This window comes from Barbus barbus (genome assembly GCF_936440315.1).
Source record: "Barbus barbus genome assembly, chromosome: 24".
In the NCBI taxonomy this organism is placed as follows: Eukaryota; Metazoa; Chordata; class Actinopteri; order Cypriniformes; family Cyprinidae; genus Barbus; species Barbus barbus.
In genome coordinates this window covers 1542501-1564696 of record NC_136752.1, presented here as the reverse complement: position 1 = coordinate 1564696, position 22196 = coordinate 1542501, and the positions used below count along the sequence as shown (strand labels likewise).

Genomic DNA, 22196 nt, shown 5'->3' with positions numbered 1-22196 from the left:
CTAATCAAAGAACCGGCTTTACTGACGAGATGCGCATGACAATAGCATGCGATTAATCGTGCAGCCCTAGACAGGAGAGTCCCTTATCACACACCCACTCCATGAGGAGCTCAAGGAAGACAGTAGGAGCCACCACACCTCATCTGAAGTGAATGAAGCACTTCAACATACTTTGAAATGAGGACTGAGGGGTGGACATGTCCTCCTCCACTTTTAAAAGTTGCTCAGGAAGAGGATGTGCAAATGTCAGAGGATAGAAAGCAGCCTCTGTAATCATAACATGATGGGACACCACTAGTTTTAGTCACGCTGTTTGCTGGCAGTGCAGACAGTTGTTTAAAAATGGATGATACAGAATTATTGCATTTGCCAAAGTAATAGCATGAGAAAATGACCACTCCACTGAGAACTTGCCTCCAAGTAGTGGAAAAAGCCCACACATTCAAATGCTACTGCTGCATCAGCGCCAACACGGCAAAACTCTCTTCAAGATGTTCCTATGATCATGCAGAATATGAATATAAAGGTCTGAGCTTTTGTTTAAAACCACTATTTTGCTGGCGTTTAATGGGGTGGTTTGTGAACAATACTCTATATCAGACAAAAGCACTGTAGCAGACTGAATGAAACTCATTCACACAGTAACCAGAAATCAAAACTGATGAAAAGTCCTCAGTAAACTGTTGGACAGATGCAATAAATTCACACAATATTCTAATAGTTATGAATTTGACATTGGGGAGCTATCCTTACCCATAACTCTGTGTTGCTTTAAGCTTATTAGCATGTGTCCTGGATACGCAAAAGTGTTTTTGTGCAGCCTTGTTTTGGAGCCTTTCATACTATGGTGGGTTTTGTGCAATATTTGTCTAATTCATTTGTTCTATTGTATGTATAATGTCCATCATTTTAAATTATATAGTGCACATACATGTACAAAGGGGTTGTACAATGAAACACTGGCCAGTTGGCCAAAGCCAAATGTTGGTCTCAATGGTGCCAGTAGCACAAATCTTGGGCTGTGGACAATGTGAAACATGTATTGTTCTCCAAGTCCACTTTCACTGTCTTTCCCACATCCAGGAGAGTTAGGGTGTGGAGAAGAGGTGCCCAGAGTAAAGCATGAGGGTGGAGTAGTGATTGTTTGGACTGCAACATCATGGCATTCCCTGGGCTCGCTACTTGTGCTTGGGCACATCGCTGCCAAACCATTCTGGAGGAACATGTGCACCCAATAGTTCACACAATCTACCCTGGAGGTGGTGCTGTGCATCAGCATGATAATGCAGGCATACACACAACAAGACTGCTGACAGATTGGTTTGATGGACATGAAAGTCTCCCATTGCCTGCACAGTCACCAGATCTGAAAATTATTCAACCACAATAATTGGGGAGTTTTGGAAGAGTGAGTCAGGAAACGTTTTTCTTCACCAGCATTTGCCACATTTACATGGTTCAAATGACCTAAAAGTGACCTAAAGATTGGATATGACCCATGAACGTGCAAGCAGGAAAAAAGCGCATGGATTCCGATATCCTCAGTTTGGTTTCGGACCTCATTCATATGTGGAAATAAATCAGACATGAATCTGATACCCGTATTTATGCCTGCCATGTAAACAGACAGATCGGATACTCCCCTGTCAATGCGAGTCATACATCACTGAAAAGGGGATTTTGACAGAGGAGGGCTCGCCAAGTGTATAGTGTAAAAGCAGATATCGGATATGGGTCACTTTTAAAAGAAGATGTAAGCTGGTCTATGCTGATTTAGTCAACAAATCGGAACTAGGCATCAAGACATGCAGTGTAAATGCAGCCGCTTTGACCTGGCCACTGTTCTATAAGAGGAATGGCTCAAAATCCCTCTGGCCAGTGTGCAGGACTTATATCTGTCATTCCCAAAATAAACTATTGTAGATGTTGACCAATGTATCGGTTTTGCCGATTAATCGGCACCGATAGTTAATTGCTGGAACTATCGGCTATCAGCAAAAATCCCTGCCGATAATTCTCTGGGTAGTGTCATTTCTGGAGCGTGCTGTCTGTCATTAATATTAATCAGAGAACAAAAAAAATCCTGTACTGATCTTGACTGAACATCTTTAATAAATCTAGATTTCATTTATGAAAAGAAAACTATGCAGTGTTTTTAAACTTTTTAATTACAGTTTCTGTACCTAAAAGTTCAGTTGTATTTATGTTATTGCTGATTGATTTGTTTGTCCCCATTTAATTACTGACTGTTTACTTGTCTTTCACACTTTAAAATTTGAAATTTATATTAGTCTAGTTGTTTTTGCTGTGGTATTTTGTTAAAAATTCCTCTTCTATAGGCTGCTGATGGTGTTATTCAGTGGAAACAGAATGCTTTGTAAAAACACAGAATAAATGTTTGACAACTTTTTTTATATATATATTGGATTTTTTTATCTTATTGGAATGCAAACAAGGAATCGATAAGCAGAATCTGAATCAGAACCAATAAAATACAAACGATACCCAACCCTAAACAACACTAATGGAAAAGATAAGTTTGAGTGTCTCCTCTCACCTCATCTTAGCGTGGACAGTGAGGGAGTCCAGCAGGTTCATGGGTAAAGGTGTGACCGAGCCGGATGCCATGCAGTTGGTGCCGGGCAGAGTGATGCGCATGCTGCCGTTCCCGTAGATGGTCTCCACCAGCACACCCATGGGCAGCGTGAAGCACTCAGAGTTTGTGGAGTATGCGTTACACAGCAGAGCGATCTTATAGTCGGTCATGGGCAGACTCTTATTGCGCAGACTCTGCTGGAGAAACCTGAACACAGAGAGAAGCAGGAAGCAGGTGTTGTTGGCCTCGCTGAGCAGTCAGTCCGTGTGCAACGTGTGTGTGTGTGTGCGTCTTACTCGTGGTGCAGCTTGAGCGAGTGTGGAATGGGGATCTGTTGTTTGGAGTTGTCGTTCTGAGCTTTGCGGTTCAGGTGAATCCAGATGCAGGTCATTGCGAAGGCATGCGTGGACTGAGGCTTGTTGATGTCTGGGACTGGAATACACTACAAAACAAAGCCACACACAATTCAAAATGCTGTCAAGATGCACGCAAGAACCAACTAGCATATAGACAGTTCCTCACTTCTCCTCATTCTGAGCATAAAGAGAGCCGATTTCATATGCATCACAATTTAAGTGTGTAGAAGGAAAATTTTCTGTGAATAATTCACTAAGCGTCAGTTGGTTTCTCAAGGATCATATGACTTCAGAAGACTTATTAGTTTGAACTATTTTTAATGTAGATGCTGTCTCTATGTGGCATAGAAAGCCAAGATGTAACAAATACTTTCATTATCAGCATTTGCAGCAATAACATGTAACTTTGAACAATAGTTTTTCTCCAAATCTGTGCATTACTGAATAGAAAGGCTTGTCCAGACTTATGAGTGGTAGTTGTCTATGAATTCAGGTTTTATTGCTTTGTTAATTTGCCAAGTATAGGTTGTTACAATCCTGAACACAATCCACGACTTGAAAATGCATAATCCAAATTATCTCCATTATGGCACTATAAAAAATTAGTTTTTTTTTTTTCAAATGCTTTTATTCAGTAAGAACACATTATTTTGACCAAAAGTGCCAGTAAATACATTTCTAATGTTACAAAAGATTTTCATTTCAAATAAATGCTGTTCTTTTGAACTTTCTATTCATCTGTGAATCCTGAAAAATTAAATGTATCATGGTTTCCACATAAATATTCGGCAGCACATTCTGTGTATAATTGTTTTACAATGAATGTCACTTCACTTTTACAATTTTACTGTATTTTCGGTCAGGTAACTTCAGCCTTTTTCAGCAGAAGAGAATTCTTTCAAAAACTTTTAACAGCAGGATTTAAAGAGATCTGAAGTCTATAGGATCATCAGTACAATCGGACTCCTCTGCCTGTTTGATGGAGAACTCTTTAATGCGTTCCTCTGGGTGAGCATCTAATTGCCTTGTGCTTGTTACATGCTTTAGCTAAACTCCAGGGCTGATGAGCAGTCACAGCACATCTGTCCTTCACAGATGCTGTGGGCTGATGGCTGGATCACAGCAACCCAGCAGACAGAGCCAGCAGCTTGTCTTTCATCAGCTGTCCTGCTGGGCTTCACAAACGTACAAGCACAAAGCTAACAACTATGACGGTTTAAATAGCCAACACCGTGTGCAATTCAGTGAGCTAATATTCAGTGACATGACTAATTCAGTGAGCTAATATTGGCAGCACTAATGACAGACAGCTGATATCGGTTCTGGCTGTGGCACTCGGTCTGTTTACTATATGGTTCCTTTAAAACATTCAGAGGGAATTTAATAAGAATGAACTGAATCTGTGGAAAGAGCTGCTTATTTGCAAGTGCTGATTTAGTGCCTGATTTATAAAAGGAATTATGTAGATCAGACAATGGGACAAACAAAATCTGTGCTGAATACTAGTGATGTATTGACAGTGAAAATATCAATTTCTCATCATGTTGATGATCTTTTAGTCTATGCTATTTCAGTTGATGCATGATCAAAACTTCATTAAATAGCGATCAAAAGAAGCTTTGTTACTTGAAACAAATATGAAAAAAGTCTCAGCTTTCAAACTGTCAATTTTATAACAAAAATCAAACAATAAATGTGGTTGGTCACGCTTTAATGTGCCATGGCAGATCACTGTTTCTCTTCCTTTACTACTAGTTACAGCAGCAAATAAACACGAATGAACATCAGAAGCTGTTGAAAGAAACACCACAATTTACTGAAATGAATCCTCTCTCATGTAATCACTCAATCGGTGTTTCAGCCGCAGAAAGACGTCAAACAAATCAGCTTATGAACAATGTAATAGATAATAATTTTGATGTACTCTGCCTGACTGAAACCTGGCTGAAACCAAATGAATATTTTGGTCTAAATGAGTGTACTCCACCAAGCTACTGTTATAAACATGAGCCCCGTCAGACTGGTCGTGGTGGCGGTGTTGCAACAATATATAGTGATATTCTCAATGTTACTCAGAAAACAGGATACAGGAGGTTTAACTCATTCAAAGTACTTCTGCTTAATGTTACACTGTTAGATATGCAAAAGAAATCTCTCCTATCTCTTGCTCTGGCTACTGTGTATAGACCGCCAGGGCCATACTATTGTTCCAGCCACCAAAGACAGATTCACAAATAACCTTCCTGATTTATCTCAACTGCTCTGTGTACCCATAAATACACAAGAACTAGACGAAATGACTAGCAACATGGGCACTATCTTCTCTAATACATTAGAAGCTGTTGCCCCCCTCAAATTGAAAAAGGTTAGAGAAAAACGTACTGCGCCATGGTACAACAGTTATACCCATTCTCTCAAGAAAGAAACTCGTGAGCGCAAATGGAGAAAAACTAACTTAGAAGTTTTTAGAATTGCGTGGAAAAACAGTATGTCCAGCTATAGACAGGCTCTAAAAGCTGCCAGGGTAGAGCATATCCACAAACTCATAGATAATAACCAAAACAATCCAAGGTTCTTATTTAGCACAGTGGCTAGATTAACAAATAAACAGACACCACCCGATCTAAATATTCCCTCACAGTTTAATAGTCATGACTTTATGAATTTCTTTACTGATAAAATAGATAACATCAGAAATACAATATCAAATGTAGATTCTACTGCGTCTAGTATTTAGCTTCATTCATCGCACCCAAAGAAAAACTGCAGAGCTTTATAACTATAGGACAGGAAGAGCTAAATAAACTTAGTGCATCTAAACCAACAACGTGTTTATTAGATCCTGTACCCACTAAACTACTGAAAGAGTTGTTACCTGTAGTAGAAAAACCGCTTCTCAATATTATTAACTCATCGTTATCTTTAGGTCACGTCCCAAAACCATTCAAGCTGGCGGTTATTAAGCCTCTTATTAAGAAACCACAACTAGATTCTAATGAACTGGCAAATTACAGACCCATTTCAAATCTTCCGTTTATGTCTAAAATTTTTGAAAAAGTTGTGTCTACTCAATTGTGCTCCTTCTTGCAAAAAAATGATCTCTATGAAGAATTTCAGTCAGGTTTCAGGCCTCACCATAGTACAGAAACTGCACTTGTTAAAATTACAAATGACTTGCTTCTTGCTTCAGACCAAGGCTGTTTCATTGCTAGTATTACTTGATCTTAGTGCTGCGTTCGACACTATAGACCATGACATACTCATAGATCGATTACAAAACTATACTGGTACTCAAGGGCAGGCTTTAAGATGGTTTAGATCCTACCTGTCCGATCGCTACCACTTTGTTCATTTAAATGGAGAGTCATCTCAATTATCACCAGTAAAGTATGGAGTACCACAAGGATCTGTCCTAGGTCCTCTGCTATTTTCAATATACATGTTGCCCCTTGGTAATATTATTAGAAAATACGGGATTAGTTTTCATTGTTATGCTGATGATTCTCAACTATATATCTCAACAAGACCAGATGAAACTTCTAAACTATCTAAGCTAATAGATTGTGTAAAAAATTTAAAAGATTGGATGACCAATAATTTCCTCCAATTAAATTCAGACAAGACATAGATATTACTTATTGGACCAAAAAAAAACAGTACACAGAATCTCTTGGATTACAATTTGCAACTAGATGGATGGATTCTAAATAGCTTGTAAAAGCGGGATGCACATTTTACTTTCACTTTTGTGAAAACTTTTGTTTGTTTTTAGTTCAGTTTTCCCTCATTTCCCCGCTTTCCTTCGCTTTTAAATAGCTTAAATTTTACTTTCACTTTCGAACTAGCGTCAATTCAAGCAACAACAAAATACAACTTCAAACTCAACTTAGCCTATATATAAATCATAGAACTTTTATTAACAAAGCGAATCAAAATACACCATTCTATAGGCTATGCCTAATAACAAACAACTTACACAAAGTTTAGATAACCTAGGTATACAAAACTGAAAATCAGCAAACACTGTGGAACCAAATAAATAAGAAATGTAGAACGTTTATTAGCAAAACGAATAAGAAAACTTGGAGAATAAAATAAATAAATTACACAAAGCTTAGATAAAGTAAAAGTCAGCAAACATTGTGGAACCAATTAAATAAGAGATGAATGTTTAAGAGAACTTCCAAAATCACCGTAGATAAACGGCAAGTCAACAGGCTTTTCAAAATCCAAAATATTGCCAAACAGGTGCTTTTGCATTTCGTTTTGAAACTAAATGTTCTGCCATCGTCTTGTCTTTCTAACCGCACTCTCCTCACATGATAAATTAAATCTGAAGTCATTCGACACGCTGCATTGACCGGCTGAATAAAAGTTTAGCAGGGCCTGCTAGCGCTAAATAAGCCTTGATCAGATGACCTCAACCAACAGCTTGTTTAGAGTGTCACATTATTCATTAATGAAGCTTTCACAGGCCGCTGTGTGCCGCTTAAATGAAAGCAACAGCAGAGTCACTCACCTCTTTCTCGGGGTAGAGCAGGTCAAACAGCTTCATAACGGGCAGGAAGTCACCCAGAGCGTTCTTCTGAATGCTTCCTGAGATGAACTGCAGGAGCACCCACATCAGATGATCCCTGCCTTTGATCAAACCCCGACCGGCCAGCTGTTCAGAAGACGAGGAAGAAACACAATGAAACACAGGCTAGAAGCTCTTTCCCAGGTGATCGGAAAGGAGAAGTGTTTCTGTGTGGCCCCGTCCCAAATGGTGCACTCTGTGTGGAGAATCGTTCAGTCTAGTTTAGGTCTGTACTTGTCCATGAAAGCAAAAGGTGGCCCATTTGTCATTTTATGGTTCAACGTGACCTTTAACAAAGCCTGCACTGGTGGTCACAATTATACATGAGACCAATAATCATCCATTACAACGGATGGGAAATTCACTGATGGAGATGAGGATGGTGTGAAATGTGAATTTAGTGTACACTTCTTTTTCTAACTCTTCAATGTAAGCCAGAGACACACCCAGAGCGCGCACATGTTCTGACGCCACAGCACAGATAACATGGGTTATTTCTTGAACTTCATTCTCCCAATTGCTTTGTGTCTCTATTAACCTGCCCCGTAAAAAAAACACCTGTCAATGCATAAAAAATTATGTTTAATTATTAAAAACTGCACTTCTAGTTGCGTCGAGCAACATTTTGATTGTTTTAATATGCAAAACTGAAAACGAGAGGATAGATTATCACTGAATAACTGCTTACTTGTTAACTCACAGGTTAACACACCTTTTCGCCCCTTTTTTATCACATATTATAGTAATCATGACATCAAATAAGATATCATCAGAAAGCCTAAACACTGAAAGTTCATGTCAAAACCATTTTGAAATATGGCATTGCATTACCATAGAATTAGCTCAAATCCTTCTGGCGGGCTCCTTCCTCTGGGTGGTGTCAAATATTTTATTACAATATTTATAATTAAAACGTTTCCTTATCTTAACAAAACAAATATTGTTGGAAAGGTCTGTATCTTAAGGTTCCATATTTGGTGACAAAAGAAATTTAACTTTTTTTTTTTTTCTTACAGGAAAATGCATTTTAAAAATTCAGTTGCGCTTGGGTGTCAGCTGGTGGCTATTTTTGGTACCGTGCCTCAATTTTTGTGGTCAACTAAGCCTGGGCAGTATATCGAGTTTGGACAATATATTGATATTTTTGTGAACAATATGGAATGAGATAATACTATATACAATAGTTTGCATACAAGCACATCTGAAAAATAGCAGAGGACACTGTGTGAGCTGCTGTGGGGAAAGAGCATAATCAATTTGTTCTGAACATGAGACTAGCTTTATATTAAGGGCTTTACAATAACTCTTAACATATAGTTCACACATATTGAATTATTGCCGTTTGCCCCGTCAAATGCTCTGACAGATACATGTGCTGCTGTTTAATGAGTTTGAGATGCGTTGTTATACCTTATGTGTGACCCTGGACCACAAAACGAAAGATTTATACATAAAAAGATTAATACATCATCTGAAAGCTGAATAAATAATCTCTCCATTGATGTATGGTTTGTTATGATAGGACAATATTTGTCTGAGATACAACTATTTGAAAATCTGGAATCTGAGGGAGCAAAAAAATCTAAATATTGAGAAAATCACCTTTAAAGTTGTTCAAATGAAGCTCTTAATGCATATTACTAATCAAAAATGAAGTTTTGATATATTTACGGTAAGAAATTTACAAAATATATTCATGGAACATGATCTTAATATCCTAATGATTTTTGGCATAAAAGAGAAATGTATAATTTTGACCCATACAATATATTTTTGTCTATTGCTACAAATATACCCCAGCGACTTAAGACTGGTTTTGTGCTCCAGGGGGTGTATTAAATAAAGATCCTAACTTTAAAATCTTATCTGTTTGGTAACCATGGTAATTTCAGTTAGGACCACATTTAGGACAAAAGCTATTGCAGAACAGCATGTCCTAAGTGCCTTATCTTATCTTAACTACAGATAGGAAAGGGGTATTACAGAAACTTCCTAACTTGACAAAAAACCCTAAAAACTGACTGCCGCACAACATATTAGAGTTAGCACAGGAACTGCAACAGCATTACAGAGACCAACAAGAGTCACGGAGCATTACTGGTTGTAGTGCAAGTGAATAATACCTTAAGTTTTTTGCAAAAGGCAATTTTCAAAGTGAAGTAGCTTCTATTATTTAGTTTCCCTCATCATCAGCAGTGTCGGTTGCTTGGTAACAGACCTGAGAGTGGATTGTAGAGCTTGATTATGCCATTTAAGATTTCCTAACTAGAGATAATATACTATTTTGTAAGATAGGATGAGAATCCCAAATCAAGTTAAGATTTACTTCTGTTTATTTAATTTAACATATCATATCTTAAGTTAAGACCTAAGATAAGAAACTTTCTGTAATACGCCCCCAGGGTCACATATGTCACAGGTGTATTCTTCATCTGTAAATGTTAGAAAGTCATGTAAATATTTACATGTTGCTGTCAGGAGTGCATGAGCTTTCTGCATGTGATTCTCCACTAAACTTCAGTGAACAAACATTCAGACTGAAATATACAGTTAGCTAAAATATTTGTTATCCAACAACAAATATTTTAGCTAACTGTATATTTCAGTCTGAATTTTTGTTCCCTGGTGCTTGTTCACTGAAGTTTAGTGGAGAATCACATGCAGATAGCTCATGCACTCCTGACAGCAACATGATATAGATTGAATAGATGAATAGATGAATAGATTCAGTTGTGCTTGGATTAGAAGTGTATTTTATGATAGCAGTAACTGTGAAGTGACTATTGCAATGGGGTTATCAAAATACAATGCAATTAGTCTTTTGTTTTTATTTTTAGTTTAGCGTTATTTTTGCTTTTATTGTAATGTTATGTCACTGAATGCACCGTTTGGGACTCGGACCCCCCCCCCACTGCTGCACCTTCTGATGGAGCGACAGCACCATGTGAGGGAAGCTAGCGAACTGGAACAGAACGAAGAAGATGAGCTGGCTGGAGAGGTGCTGCCACAGGAGCTGACTGGTGCCGCCGTCGTCAAACTGCTCCTCCGTCTCGGACCGCTCCATGGCGTACACCACCAGATCCACCAGCTGGTCCTCCAGAACCGGACACCTCTGCTTATGCTGCAAGAGGGCAGAACAGCGGACAGAGGAGCACTCTTACACAGACCAGAGCCAATGCGAACACACCAGTTACTGGGCCTGTGAAACACTTCATACATGACCCTCTCTCAGTCCTAGAGGGGCCTAAGACATCACTCTTCAGTTCATCACATACAAGCTAGCACAAGTGCTTTAGTACACTATCATTTTCTGGTGTTTAGGAATCAGAACCTATCAGACTTCCTCCTCATTACTTAAACAGGGCAGGCCAAGATGATGAGCACTGAATAAGCATCGCTGACATATGAAAGCAGCCAGGAGTGTGCTAATGCATTTGGATTTCTGACATTCAGAGCAATCTTATTAGCAGACAAACATTTCATTAGCTTCATAATATCAATAATAGACTTTGCAATAGAGTTTAAATCCATAAGCGTTAAAGCTAAAATGACCTAGTTTTTAGTATTGTCAGCTGGATGGTCTGATTTTTGATCTCTTAAGACTGGATTCTGTCAAAACTGAGCATTCAATTACACAGAAGGGGTCTTCTGATTGACATGTACAACAACCAACCACAGTTCATGTTAGTACATGCCGTTTGGGACACAACTTATACTATACGACGACACTAAAATAATAAACCAGTGCTTGTCAACTCAAATAATGGCACAGGGGCTTCATAAATGTGAAGGCAGAACGGAAGATATAATGTTAATTGATGAAAACGACATCAAACTCATTTCTTAAATATACGATTAAATATAATATTACACTATAAAATATTTCAAATATAGATGTGGTGCTAAATTACAGTAAGGGGTGAGTAATAAAACATCTTAAATACCACAAACAAAATACAACTAGAAATGCCCATAATGTATGATTGCAGAAAAAACTACATCTGTTTGTATTGAGCATTTATGGAGCACAAGATTTTGCGTGAAAATAAATCACACACATGGTTTATTTTGTTTAGAAATCTTCTAAATGCATGAGGTGGCATTTTACCCCACACACGGTACTGATACAAATACTTCAGCTAAAATACTTCAGCTTACTATGACGAATAAAAGAATTCATCTTTGTCCAGTAAATATACGGTCATTAAAATGTTCATTTAAAAATATATATTTTAAAATACAGAAACAAAATCATGTTAAAAAGTAGAGACTCTAAAACCACTGAAAGAGATCCCATACTAATTTTACATATATTTACAGTAGCAACAAATGATATTTTATTATATGATATGTTTTTAAATATGATGGTTTCATTCTAAACATGGTGATTATCTCTATGGACACCCAACATAAAACATGATATTTACCATCTGATTCTAATCTTGTCAACAAAGGGAAAAGTCAGCCATCTATTAATTATCATTTTAATTATTGTGCCTTTCGCCCCAACAGCAGGGGCTTTTTACCCCAAGTACCATACCTTTTACATTCTTCTCGTTACTGAAGACCGTTGCTTTGATTATCTTAAACAAAACTAAAAATCATTAAGACCACCATTGTCTCAAAATATATTCAATAACTTTAGTGATTCTCTTGATACTTAAAACATCAAATATTAGATCAAATTAGCACAGAAATCAACTTTACGCCGTCCAAGATCAGCCAAATTTGCATGTGCATCTTGAAAAGCGAATGTCAAGTTTGTCTGCCATCTAGTGGTTTAGAGGAAAATAATATTAATATAATATATATATTATAATTATGTGTGACCCTGATTTCTGATATATATATTATAATAATTTGTGACCCTGGAGCACAAAAGCAGTCATCAGTAACACAGATATATTTGTAGAAATAGCCAACAATACATTGTATGGATCAAAATTATACATTTCTCTTTTATGACAAAAATCATTAGGATATTAAGATCATGTTCCATGAAGATATTTTGCAAATTTCCTACCATAAATATCAAAACTTAATTTTTGATTAGTAATATTCATTGCTAAGAACTTCATTTGAACAACTTTAAAGGAGATTTTCTCAATATTTAGATTTTTTTGCTCCCTCAGATTCCAGATTTTCAAATAGTTGTATCTCAGCCAAATATTGTCCTATCATAACAAACCATACATCAATGGAAAGATTATTTATTCAGCTGATGATGTATACATCTCAATTTCGAAAAATGTACCCATATGACTGGTTTTGTGCTCCAGGGTCACATATATATAATATATATATTTTAATATAATATCTTTAGCCCCATTGTACCCTACTACTTATGAAAAAAGGGTTTTGGTTTTTAAATGAAATCCAGCCTTTTTATGGACAGGTGTTTTGAGTAGTTTAATTTTAATCAATGTGTTTTTGGAATGAGGAGGAAGTTTATAGTTCTGAAACCTATGGTATGTATGGAGTGTAATTCACTGTATTTGAGCTAGTCTGTCTATTGCATCTTTTGCAACATTTCAGTTCATATGTCCTCTATTCTGTGCTTTTATTACTGATGTCTAACCAGATACAGTATGATTTCTGACCAAACTTGCCTGTGGTAATTGATTACAGCTACATAAGCAGCTATAATCTAACCCAGGGACGGTTACAGACAGTCTGCACATGATAAACATGAGCTGTCGTATTCACTGAACACACACAGCATATCCAACACGGCCTCACGACGGTCACAGGAGATGGCCAAACACAAATGGGACACGCTTCAGAGCAAACACACACCCATGAAAGCATGACATGTAGAGGGCTCACAGAAGCCCTGATCGCAAGGAAAGCTGCAGCACACGGTCAGATTCAGATCAGCGTTTGTGGGGTTGATTCTCAGGACAGTGACGCCCCCTGGTGCTCGAGGGTCAGGAGTGCAACAGGTGCATGTGATGCGCTGCAGCTTCCCCTGTAAGGTGGCATGCAGGATGAGCTCTCAGCGATGCTGGGTGAGTCTACACAGCGGTGTGGCCATTCAGACAGTTTGTTATGTTTAAAGAGCCCATGAAATGCAGGAAGCCAAGAAGGATTTTAGCACTTTTGGTTACATCGTCCTGAAGTGAACGGGGGTTTTGTTATGGGTTTTTGGTTAAAAGACTCAAACACAGTCTGTGGTTAAGGAAGAGTTCATCCAAAAATAAAAATTTGTTGAAAACTCAAATCCATCAAGACATTAACACCTCTATGCTGGATGTGTTTCATCTTTTGTCTTCTCCAGATGTTAACTGATGGACTGGAGTGGTGTGGATTATTGTGATGTTTTTATCAGCTGTTTGGACTCATTCTGACGGCACCCATTCACTGCAGAGCATCCATTGCTGAGACACTGATGCAGAGACATATTTCTACAAACCTGATGAAGAAACACACTCATCCTGATCTGGGATGGCCTGAGGGTGAGCGCATTTTAATTTTTGGGTGAACTATTTCTTTGAAACAAGCTCAAGATATTTTCACATTTTATTCTAAGACAAAACACATCAGTAATATCCACTTGTGATTTTTTTTAAAGCTTTTACTTGTCTTAAAGGCGGTTACTCACAAGTGTCTAAATGGGACTACAGTCAGAGACATTAAGCGTCACACTGAAGGGTAAACTCATCTACTCACTAGTTGTTTTCACAGCCTCACTGTCTTTATAATCACACTAAAAAAATTAAATATGAAAGAGTGGTCTGCATCTTAATGGTGGTGATGTTGAAGTCATGTGACCATGGTTTAGTTTGTTTATAGCCTACATTTAGCTTTTTACTTTTTTTGCCAAATATATTTTTTGCCAAATATATTAATCTTTCAAAATTCATAAAAGTTGTGTTGATTTGTGAAGATTATCATGAAGACCTTAACGTGTAAGAACCATAAACTTGTGTTGGACAGAGCTTATTTCCTATAATAATACAAAAGTCAATGGAAAAATCCTATTGGGCTTTGGTCTATAGAACCAGAGTGATGCAAATGTACGGGCTGACCTACAAAAATGCATCGTCGCTGCAGCACTCTATTGATCCGCTCATCCGCTCTATTGTAGGCTTTTTTTCTTTCTTTTTTTTTTTTTTTCAAACAGCAAACAAATTTAAAGGGATAGTTGACCCAAAAATGAGAATTGTCATTCGTTACTCACCCTCACGTCATTCCAAACCCTTAAGACCTTCGTTCATCTTCAGAACACAAATTAAGATATTGTTGATGAAATCCGAGAGCTTTCTGACCCTCCACAGACAGCAAGGATCCTCACACGATCAAGGCTCAGAAACATAGTAAGGACATCGGTAAAATAGTCCATGTGTCATCAGGGGTTCAAGCGTAATTTTACAAAGCTACGAGAATACTTTGTGCACAAAGAAAAAAAATAACAACTTGGTCAACAATTTCCTCTCTTCCAGGTCAGAATTCGATGTGCGCTCAAGACAGTACCGACAGTACTATCAGAGTCATATGTGACCCTGGACCACAAAAGTCTCTGGGGTATATTTGTAGCAATAGCCAACAATACATTGTATGGCTCAAAATTATCAATTTTTCTTTTATGCCAAAAATCATTAGGATATTAAGATCATGTTCCATGAAGATATTTAGTAAATCTCCTACTGTAAATATATTAAAACTTCATTATTGATTAGTAATATGCATTGCTAAGAACTTCATTTGAGCAACTTTAAAGGAGATTTTCTCAATATTTAGATTTTTTTGCTCCCTCAGATTCCAGATTTTCTAATAGTTGTATCTCAGACAAATATTGTCCTATCATAACAAACCATACATCAATGGAAAGATTATTTATACAGCTTTCAGATGTATACATCTCAATTTTAAAAAAATTACACTTATGACTGGTTTTGTGGTCCAGGGTCACATATAATTTGTCAATGTTTATAGGTGTAGATGAGCTCAAAATGAATTAGCTTTAGACTAAAAGACAAGGCTCTCATCAGATTTCATGGGGTCTTTAAAAGCACACAGCACAACAAACTGACTCACAGTTTAACAGCACCAGCTCCCGTACAAACGAAATGTGCAGTATTTTCATTCTCCCAATCAAATTCATCCATGTTTACTGAACAGAGATGAGTAATTGTGAGGTGGGTTTGTGCTTAAGGAGCTGTGTTTCCCTGCATGTGTGAGTGAAGCATCTGCACTGAGCAGCACACAACACCCAGAGAGCCATCAACACCAGCAGAACACACACTGAACGGCACCGCCACTACACACACACAGCATGCGCCGATCAGGGCTTGAAATTAACAGATTGTCTTCATTCTCAGGTACGCTTTATCATCCCTGAAAGAGGAACAGTGGTGTGTGTGTGGCCCATACTGAACAGTTACACAGCGTCTGTGACTCCAGCATGGATTAATATTAGTGCAAGCTAAAGGGATTGCTCTGTTATCATTTACTCCCCCTCATGTCATTCCTCTCTTCTCAGAAACACAATGTATTTTCAGAAAAGTCAAAACATATGTCCAAACATCGTAATTCAATGGTCACAACAATTGTTTGGATTTCAGCGTTCTTCAAAATATCATCTTTCTGTTACACAGAAGAAAGTTACATGGGTTTGAATGACTCGGGGGGAACAGATGATGACAGAAGGACCATTTCTGGGTGAAAAATCTATTTTACTTGGGTATTAGAATTGAATAGAATTTATTAGAAATGTTTACACTAACGTTCAACTCCCAGACATGAATGGGTTAATAATTATTAATGGGCTAACTCACTAGGTCTTAATCATAATGTGTTATTTATTACAAGGTACTTCCAGAAACTTACATACGCATAAATAATATCCTATTAATACTACCAGAATTTTCTATTATCTACTGTAAATGATATGAATGCCAAGTTTACTGTGATAATGTTAGTCTTAGGGATGAGTTAGTGGTGATAGCATTCTGTTAACACATATATTGGGTTTAAAAATAGTTTCAAAATCAACCACTGAAAAAAAAAAAAAAAAAAAAAAAAAAACTATAGGACAATAAATTGTCCACCAAAGTCTATGGTGCAAAGTAGCCTGGTACTTCGGACCTGACGGGAGAAAACATGTTTTCTTGTAAATAATAATAATATTATATATACATATATATAAAAGGTTTAAGTTAGCGAAAGAGAGAAAGCAGTATAGGGCAGTTTGTGTGAAAGTGCAGAAGATTGGTCTGGAAAAGCTGATGAATTTCTGGACCAGTCTTACAAATGCTCTAACAATTGCTCGTGGCAGTCAGTAATTTCAAGCCCTACGTTTGTTTCCTGGTTTCACTGGAGCTGTTCTTCATCTGTTTCAATCGTAATTTGATGATATCATTCGGTTTGGCTATGAGGAAGCTTCCAGAGTCTGGTTAGTCACAATACAACAGCAAGATTGTGAACATACCTGAGCAATGTTCAAGGTCTAGAGCATTGGAGGAGGAGGAGGAGGAGGAGGATGGGCAGGGCAAGACAGGACAGAACAAAAATAAAGGAAGAAAAAAAAGAAAACACAAATACAGTGACTAGGAGGCCAGCTCCAAGTAACCCTGTCAGTCAAGCCAAACCACACCCCCAGAGACAGGTACGAGAGGGACAGGTGGGCGATACTCCCTACCAGACAGCAGGCGCAGGCCCAAAGTGCAGAGAAAGAGAGCAGAGCGAGAGCAAGATCTGGCGGCTCATAGAGGAACTTAGCTAGTTTGGCAGGGAGTATGGTGGAGGCTGGCCAAAGTCATTCACCTCCTGTGGGAGTGTGGGAGTATTCAAACTACAGCACCTGATCTCTCCACCTCCGCCAGCCTCTCATCACAGAGAAGGGGACGGACATGCGAGGCAGAGGAGGGAGAGAGAGCACTGAGAGAGAGACAGAGGAAAGCCGAGAGAGAGAGAGAGGGTACCTGTTTGTTGAGGCCCAGCATGTTGCACACCATGTCTCTGGAGTACGGCTGCTCCAGCACATACCTCAGCAGACCCGTCTGTGGCTCGAACAGGTCCTGCAGGACACATACACACACACACAGCCTTGGTTACACCAGCAGCAGTCACGTTACAGGAGGAGCAACTCATTACATTCAGATGAAAATATATGCTGCACTATATATGTGATCCTGGAGCACAAAGGCAGTCGCTGGGGTATATTTGTAGAAATATAACCAAAAATACATTGTATGGGTCAAAATTATCCATTTTTCTTTTAAGTAAAGATCATGTTCCATGAAGATATTTTGTAAATTATCCTACCATAAATATATCAAAACTTCATTTCTGATTAGTAATATGCATTGCTAAGAACTTCATTTGAACAACTTTAAAGGAGATTTTCTCAATATTTAGATTTTTTTGCTCCCTCAGATTCCAGATTTTCAAATAGTTGTATCTCAGATAAATATTGTCCTATCATAACAAACCATACATCAATGGAAAGATTATTTATTCAGCTTTCAGATGATGTATAAATCTCAATTTCAAAAAAATCGACCCTTATGACTGGTTTTGTGGTCCAGGGTCACATATATAAAAAAATTATATTGCAACATGGCTAAATGTATAGTCAAATCACACATGCTTTCATTTAATTAAATAATACGCTGCTGATTTCAATGAAGCAGTTTATTTACTGTGGATCGAGCCGCTCTGACATGTAAACACGGTCCACTCAGAAACCAGCTGTGCATATTTTTATTTGCCAGCAAGCATCCAAAATAAAAGCTTGATGGTTTTACCTTTAAAAATTAAGATGCAAGTATTAGTACTGTCATTTTACAGTTTTTCCACAATATAATTATTTGTATTATTTGTATTTCAGTTTATAATAATTTAATTGCACTACAATTTGTTTAATGTTTTGATTTAATAATCACATATTAAAAAATTCATATTATTTGATAGTCATATTAAATGTGTCAAAAACGGTAAGAACATGTCCTAGGAAAACTGAGATTGTTTTTGGACTTCATGGTTACTAAAACAGGATCGAGTTGGTTCATGTAATGAGTACACCCACATTTTTAAAAAATATGGTTCATGCTCAAAATAATTTGTGCAGTTTTTGTATTTTTGATGCATTTTAGAAAAACTAAATATTGAAATGCCAGTTTTTTCAAAACCCTGCAGTCCTACAGTCTAAATAAAGGCCTTGATGGGTCCATCAAGAATATAAATAATGGAATCTTTCTATTGCACAAAAGACTCTTTATAAATCAAAAGAAGGTTTGAATATTATTAGAATATTCTTCACACCAAGAACAAAAAAAATATTTTTTTAGGAACTGGTCCCTGAAAGATTCTCTGAGGATCCAAAAATAGTTCTGACATGGCAGCCCTGTCAAACCCCTTGTTGAACCTTTATTTATAAGTGCAACAAAAAATATTTTTCTTTAATCCTGTCCACTGATCAATCAAACCACAGTAACCCCAGGCTCTCTGTGTTATGTGGATGTAACTATCCATGATTTTACATGATCTTAACGCTCCTGTAAGTTTTCTGACGGTGTATGAAACATGAGCTTTGTGTTATTCTGTGAGGTCAAGAGCGGTACCTTATCATAGGGCAGCATTCCCCTCAGGGGGAAGCGCAGAGTGGTCGGGTCCAGTTTCCACGAGTTACAAATGGCCCCAGAATTATTAACCACTGGCAGAAGACTGCAGCGACCTGAAACATATTCAGACATGTGACACGCTGCCGCAGGGGCTCATGGGATACATACTCCACAGCAAAGCTCCACATCTTACCACAAATTGAGTTAATACGGGCGGTCGGTCTGAAACTATCAACAAAGTCAGATATCAGGCTGCCCAACAGCTGGAGAGAAGCACACATTTTGGTGTCATTAACTGATAACAAATCCACAGCTGCTTTACAACAATCAGCCGACATCAGGAGTCTGAGGAGCGTTACCCAGTGTGAGAGCGCGCCCTCCGGATACAGCTTCCTGATCTCAGTCACGGCGAAGTACGCCGGCAGCAGACACGCGTTACGGTCCAGGATGTACTCCACCACCTTCACACAGGAGAATTAATCCAGAGATGCAAACAGGTAAGGCTGAGAAGATTGCTCGGATCGGGGCATGCTCCACAAGCAGTTTCTTTTAAAGATATTTGCTTCACATGCTCATTTGTAGCTACTTTAAGGTATTTTTTTATATATATATTTTATTACCTTATATGTCCAAAACTCTTATTTTTCACACACACACAAAAAAACCATCTTGTTGCAACATCTTACAAAAATCAAGATTGAATATATTTGGTCAAAATCCCATGTTATAAAAGATGAAGTGCTATGCAGGCTGTTTAAGACAATATTGGCTGATTAGACAGCAATGCTGACCTAAAATACAAAACTAAAAAATACAAAAAAATACAACTAGCAGCTGCCAAGGGCTAATCAGTCTTACTTCTCCAATACAAATACAAACCAATCTGCCTTTTCATAACTGAACTTAAAACGTTATGACCAGAAAAAAAATTAATGACTAACTTTTTAAGACTAGTCTAAACAGTTTATGCATCCGGCACCAGTTCTTTATTTAACCTTGTAAGAACCCCCCCCCAATAAAAACATTCTCTTATTGGATCTAAGGTGACCCATTTTGATCTCAAAAAGTAGGGCTGCGTCAATAAATCAATGCAGAAATGATTGTGGATGGATTCAGAGATCTTCCAAATGCATGGCGATTCTCTCAGGAATTGATTCTGAGCTTATATTTTAAAATCAGCTCGTTATTATACCGCGGCAGCGGTCGCGGCAGTCGTCGTGTGAAGCCCTCCTAGTGTGAAGACCAAAGAGTGTAAAGACCATCGACTCTACCGTGCGACTCCACCGGGCAGGGACACCGGCAAGGGATAGTAGTAGCTTTTTATTTAATTTTTTCATTGATATGTTTATTATTGAAATGTTGTTGTTATATGCATGTGTTAATTTTATTTAATTTCTTTATTTTCTTAAATATGTGGGTAGATAGTATTTATAGAGTTGTAACTTTTTAGTTTTAGTTACTTTTTCTTATTTGTAAGTCGCTTTGGACAAAAGCGTCTGCTAAATGACAAAAGTAAAGTAAGTAAGTAAGTAAGTAACAGCAGGTGGCGCTCTACTCTGGTTTTTTCCACACTCTTAAATACTGATGAAGAAGAGCGCTGAAGAGCACTTGTGTGTTCGGCTGAGTCTGTAATCTCACCTCGGCTCAGAACGCTTTCATGACGCCAGATTAATGTAAACACAGCCCACTGTGAACACCCTTGTGATTCGCTTCAACCTTTTTGAATCTTAAATTATTATTTTAGGTTCAAGTGTGTGTAAGGATTCGGAAACAAGCAAAGTACGGCTGTTTCTGAAGCATGCAGCGCCATCTGCTGTTCAAAACCGAGCTCAGAATCCACTCCAGAAACAATCAGCATGCATTCGGGAAATCTCAGAATCGATGCTGAATCATTTCTCGATTCGCGATGCATCGATTTATTTTCCCAGCCCTACAAAAAGAGGCGATGAGTTTGCATCTCTGTTCCTCACAAGCGGGAAACACTAGAAGCATCATCAGTGTGTCATGCTGTGGAGAAGCGTACCTCTCGTGCTGCGAGCAGCTGCTGGACCACAGCCGAGCTCATGAAGTTTGGGACGGTCTGAATCTTGTCCAACACGGCCTTCAGCAGATCCCTGACGCCCTGAAGAACCACACAGAGAAGAGAGCGTTATTGATGGGTGCTTCACACACAAGGGATACTATACAGAACAAATCAGAGTAAAAATAGCTTTGCTGAGTCAACACTAGCACTAGAAAACACATGGCTTAGATGGAACTGAAGGACAGTCTGATCCTCAATAATGTGTAATAATTAATCGTTTGACAGCACTAAAATTAATACCTTCAACTTTCAACAATTATAAATATATCCAGCTTTCATTCACATTAAGGTGACATACTACATGGCAAATCTGAACTATTTGTTGTTTATTTTATCCCAAATGTTAAACTATATTATCAGCCAGCTCTAAACGTGGAAAATTAGGCATTAAGGTGTTTTACACATTATGAATTTCTGTAAAGCTGCTTTGAAACAATGTGTTGTGAAAAGCATTATACAAAATGAAATGGACTTGACTCAAATGCCAATCTATGAACTCATTAAAACACACTTTTACTGGAAAACTACGGCATGCAATGCAAAACATGACTGGTTTGCAGTTTTCAGCAGATTCTAACTCCAGCTTTCAGTTTATTTTTCACCTTGTAGTCGACTCCTCCGATGATTTTGCGGATGAGTTTGAAGGTCAAAGCCCAAAGCTGAGTCCTCTCCCACTCCAGACTGTCAGAGCTGATCAGAGCCTGACACACCATTCTGCAAAAACACCGTCACACAGTCAGAGTCATGAACAAGCTGATCAACAAACAGCCGGCTTTCTCCATCAGCGAGTGAATGAGCTCGGATCAAGTGTGACTGCAGCTTTAGGTGGAGTTCTGGTTTGTAACTAGTACTGTAGAAAGAAAGTACTACTACACCCAATTTGTCTCAACTCTAAATCAAGTCATGTTATGCACACGCACACATACAGTAGCTTGTCATCCATGCATCGAAGTGTACTAAAATTGGACCACTCCACTCATTTATGGCCCGGGATCAGACTAATATGGGGTAGAATTGATGT

General features: G+C 38.0%; 1 protein-coding gene across 2 annotated transcripts in view; it reads right to left on the bottom strand.

Moving 5' to 3' along the window:
- Window positions 1–22196, bottom strand: part of LOC306843686 (mediator of RNA polymerase II transcription subunit 23-like) — a 59038-nt gene that overhangs the window by 31072 nt on the left and 5770 nt on the right. The window contains exons 5-14 of one of the 2 annotated variants that reach the window (XM_079375303.1): window positions 21778–21889; window positions 21116–21214; window positions 19452–19553; window positions 19286–19355; window positions 19093–19205; window positions 17452–17547; window positions 10449–10649; window positions 7472–7615; window positions 2893–3038; window positions 2558–2803 (exon numbers count right to left, since the gene is read on the bottom strand). In XM_079375303.1, coding sequence (XP_079231429.1) covers window positions 2558–2803; window positions 2893–3038; window positions 7472–7615; window positions 10449–10649; window positions 17452–17547; window positions 19093–19205; window positions 19286–19355; window positions 19452–19553; window positions 21116–21214; window positions 21778–21889 — 1329 coding nt within the window. The remainder of the gene's footprint in view (window positions 1–2557; window positions 2804–2892; window positions 3039–7471; window positions 7616–10448; window positions 10650–17451; window positions 17548–19092; window positions 19206–19285; window positions 19356–19451; window positions 19554–21115; window positions 21215–21777; window positions 21890–22196) is intronic. The other variant, XM_079375304.1, reaches the window with a different exon arrangement.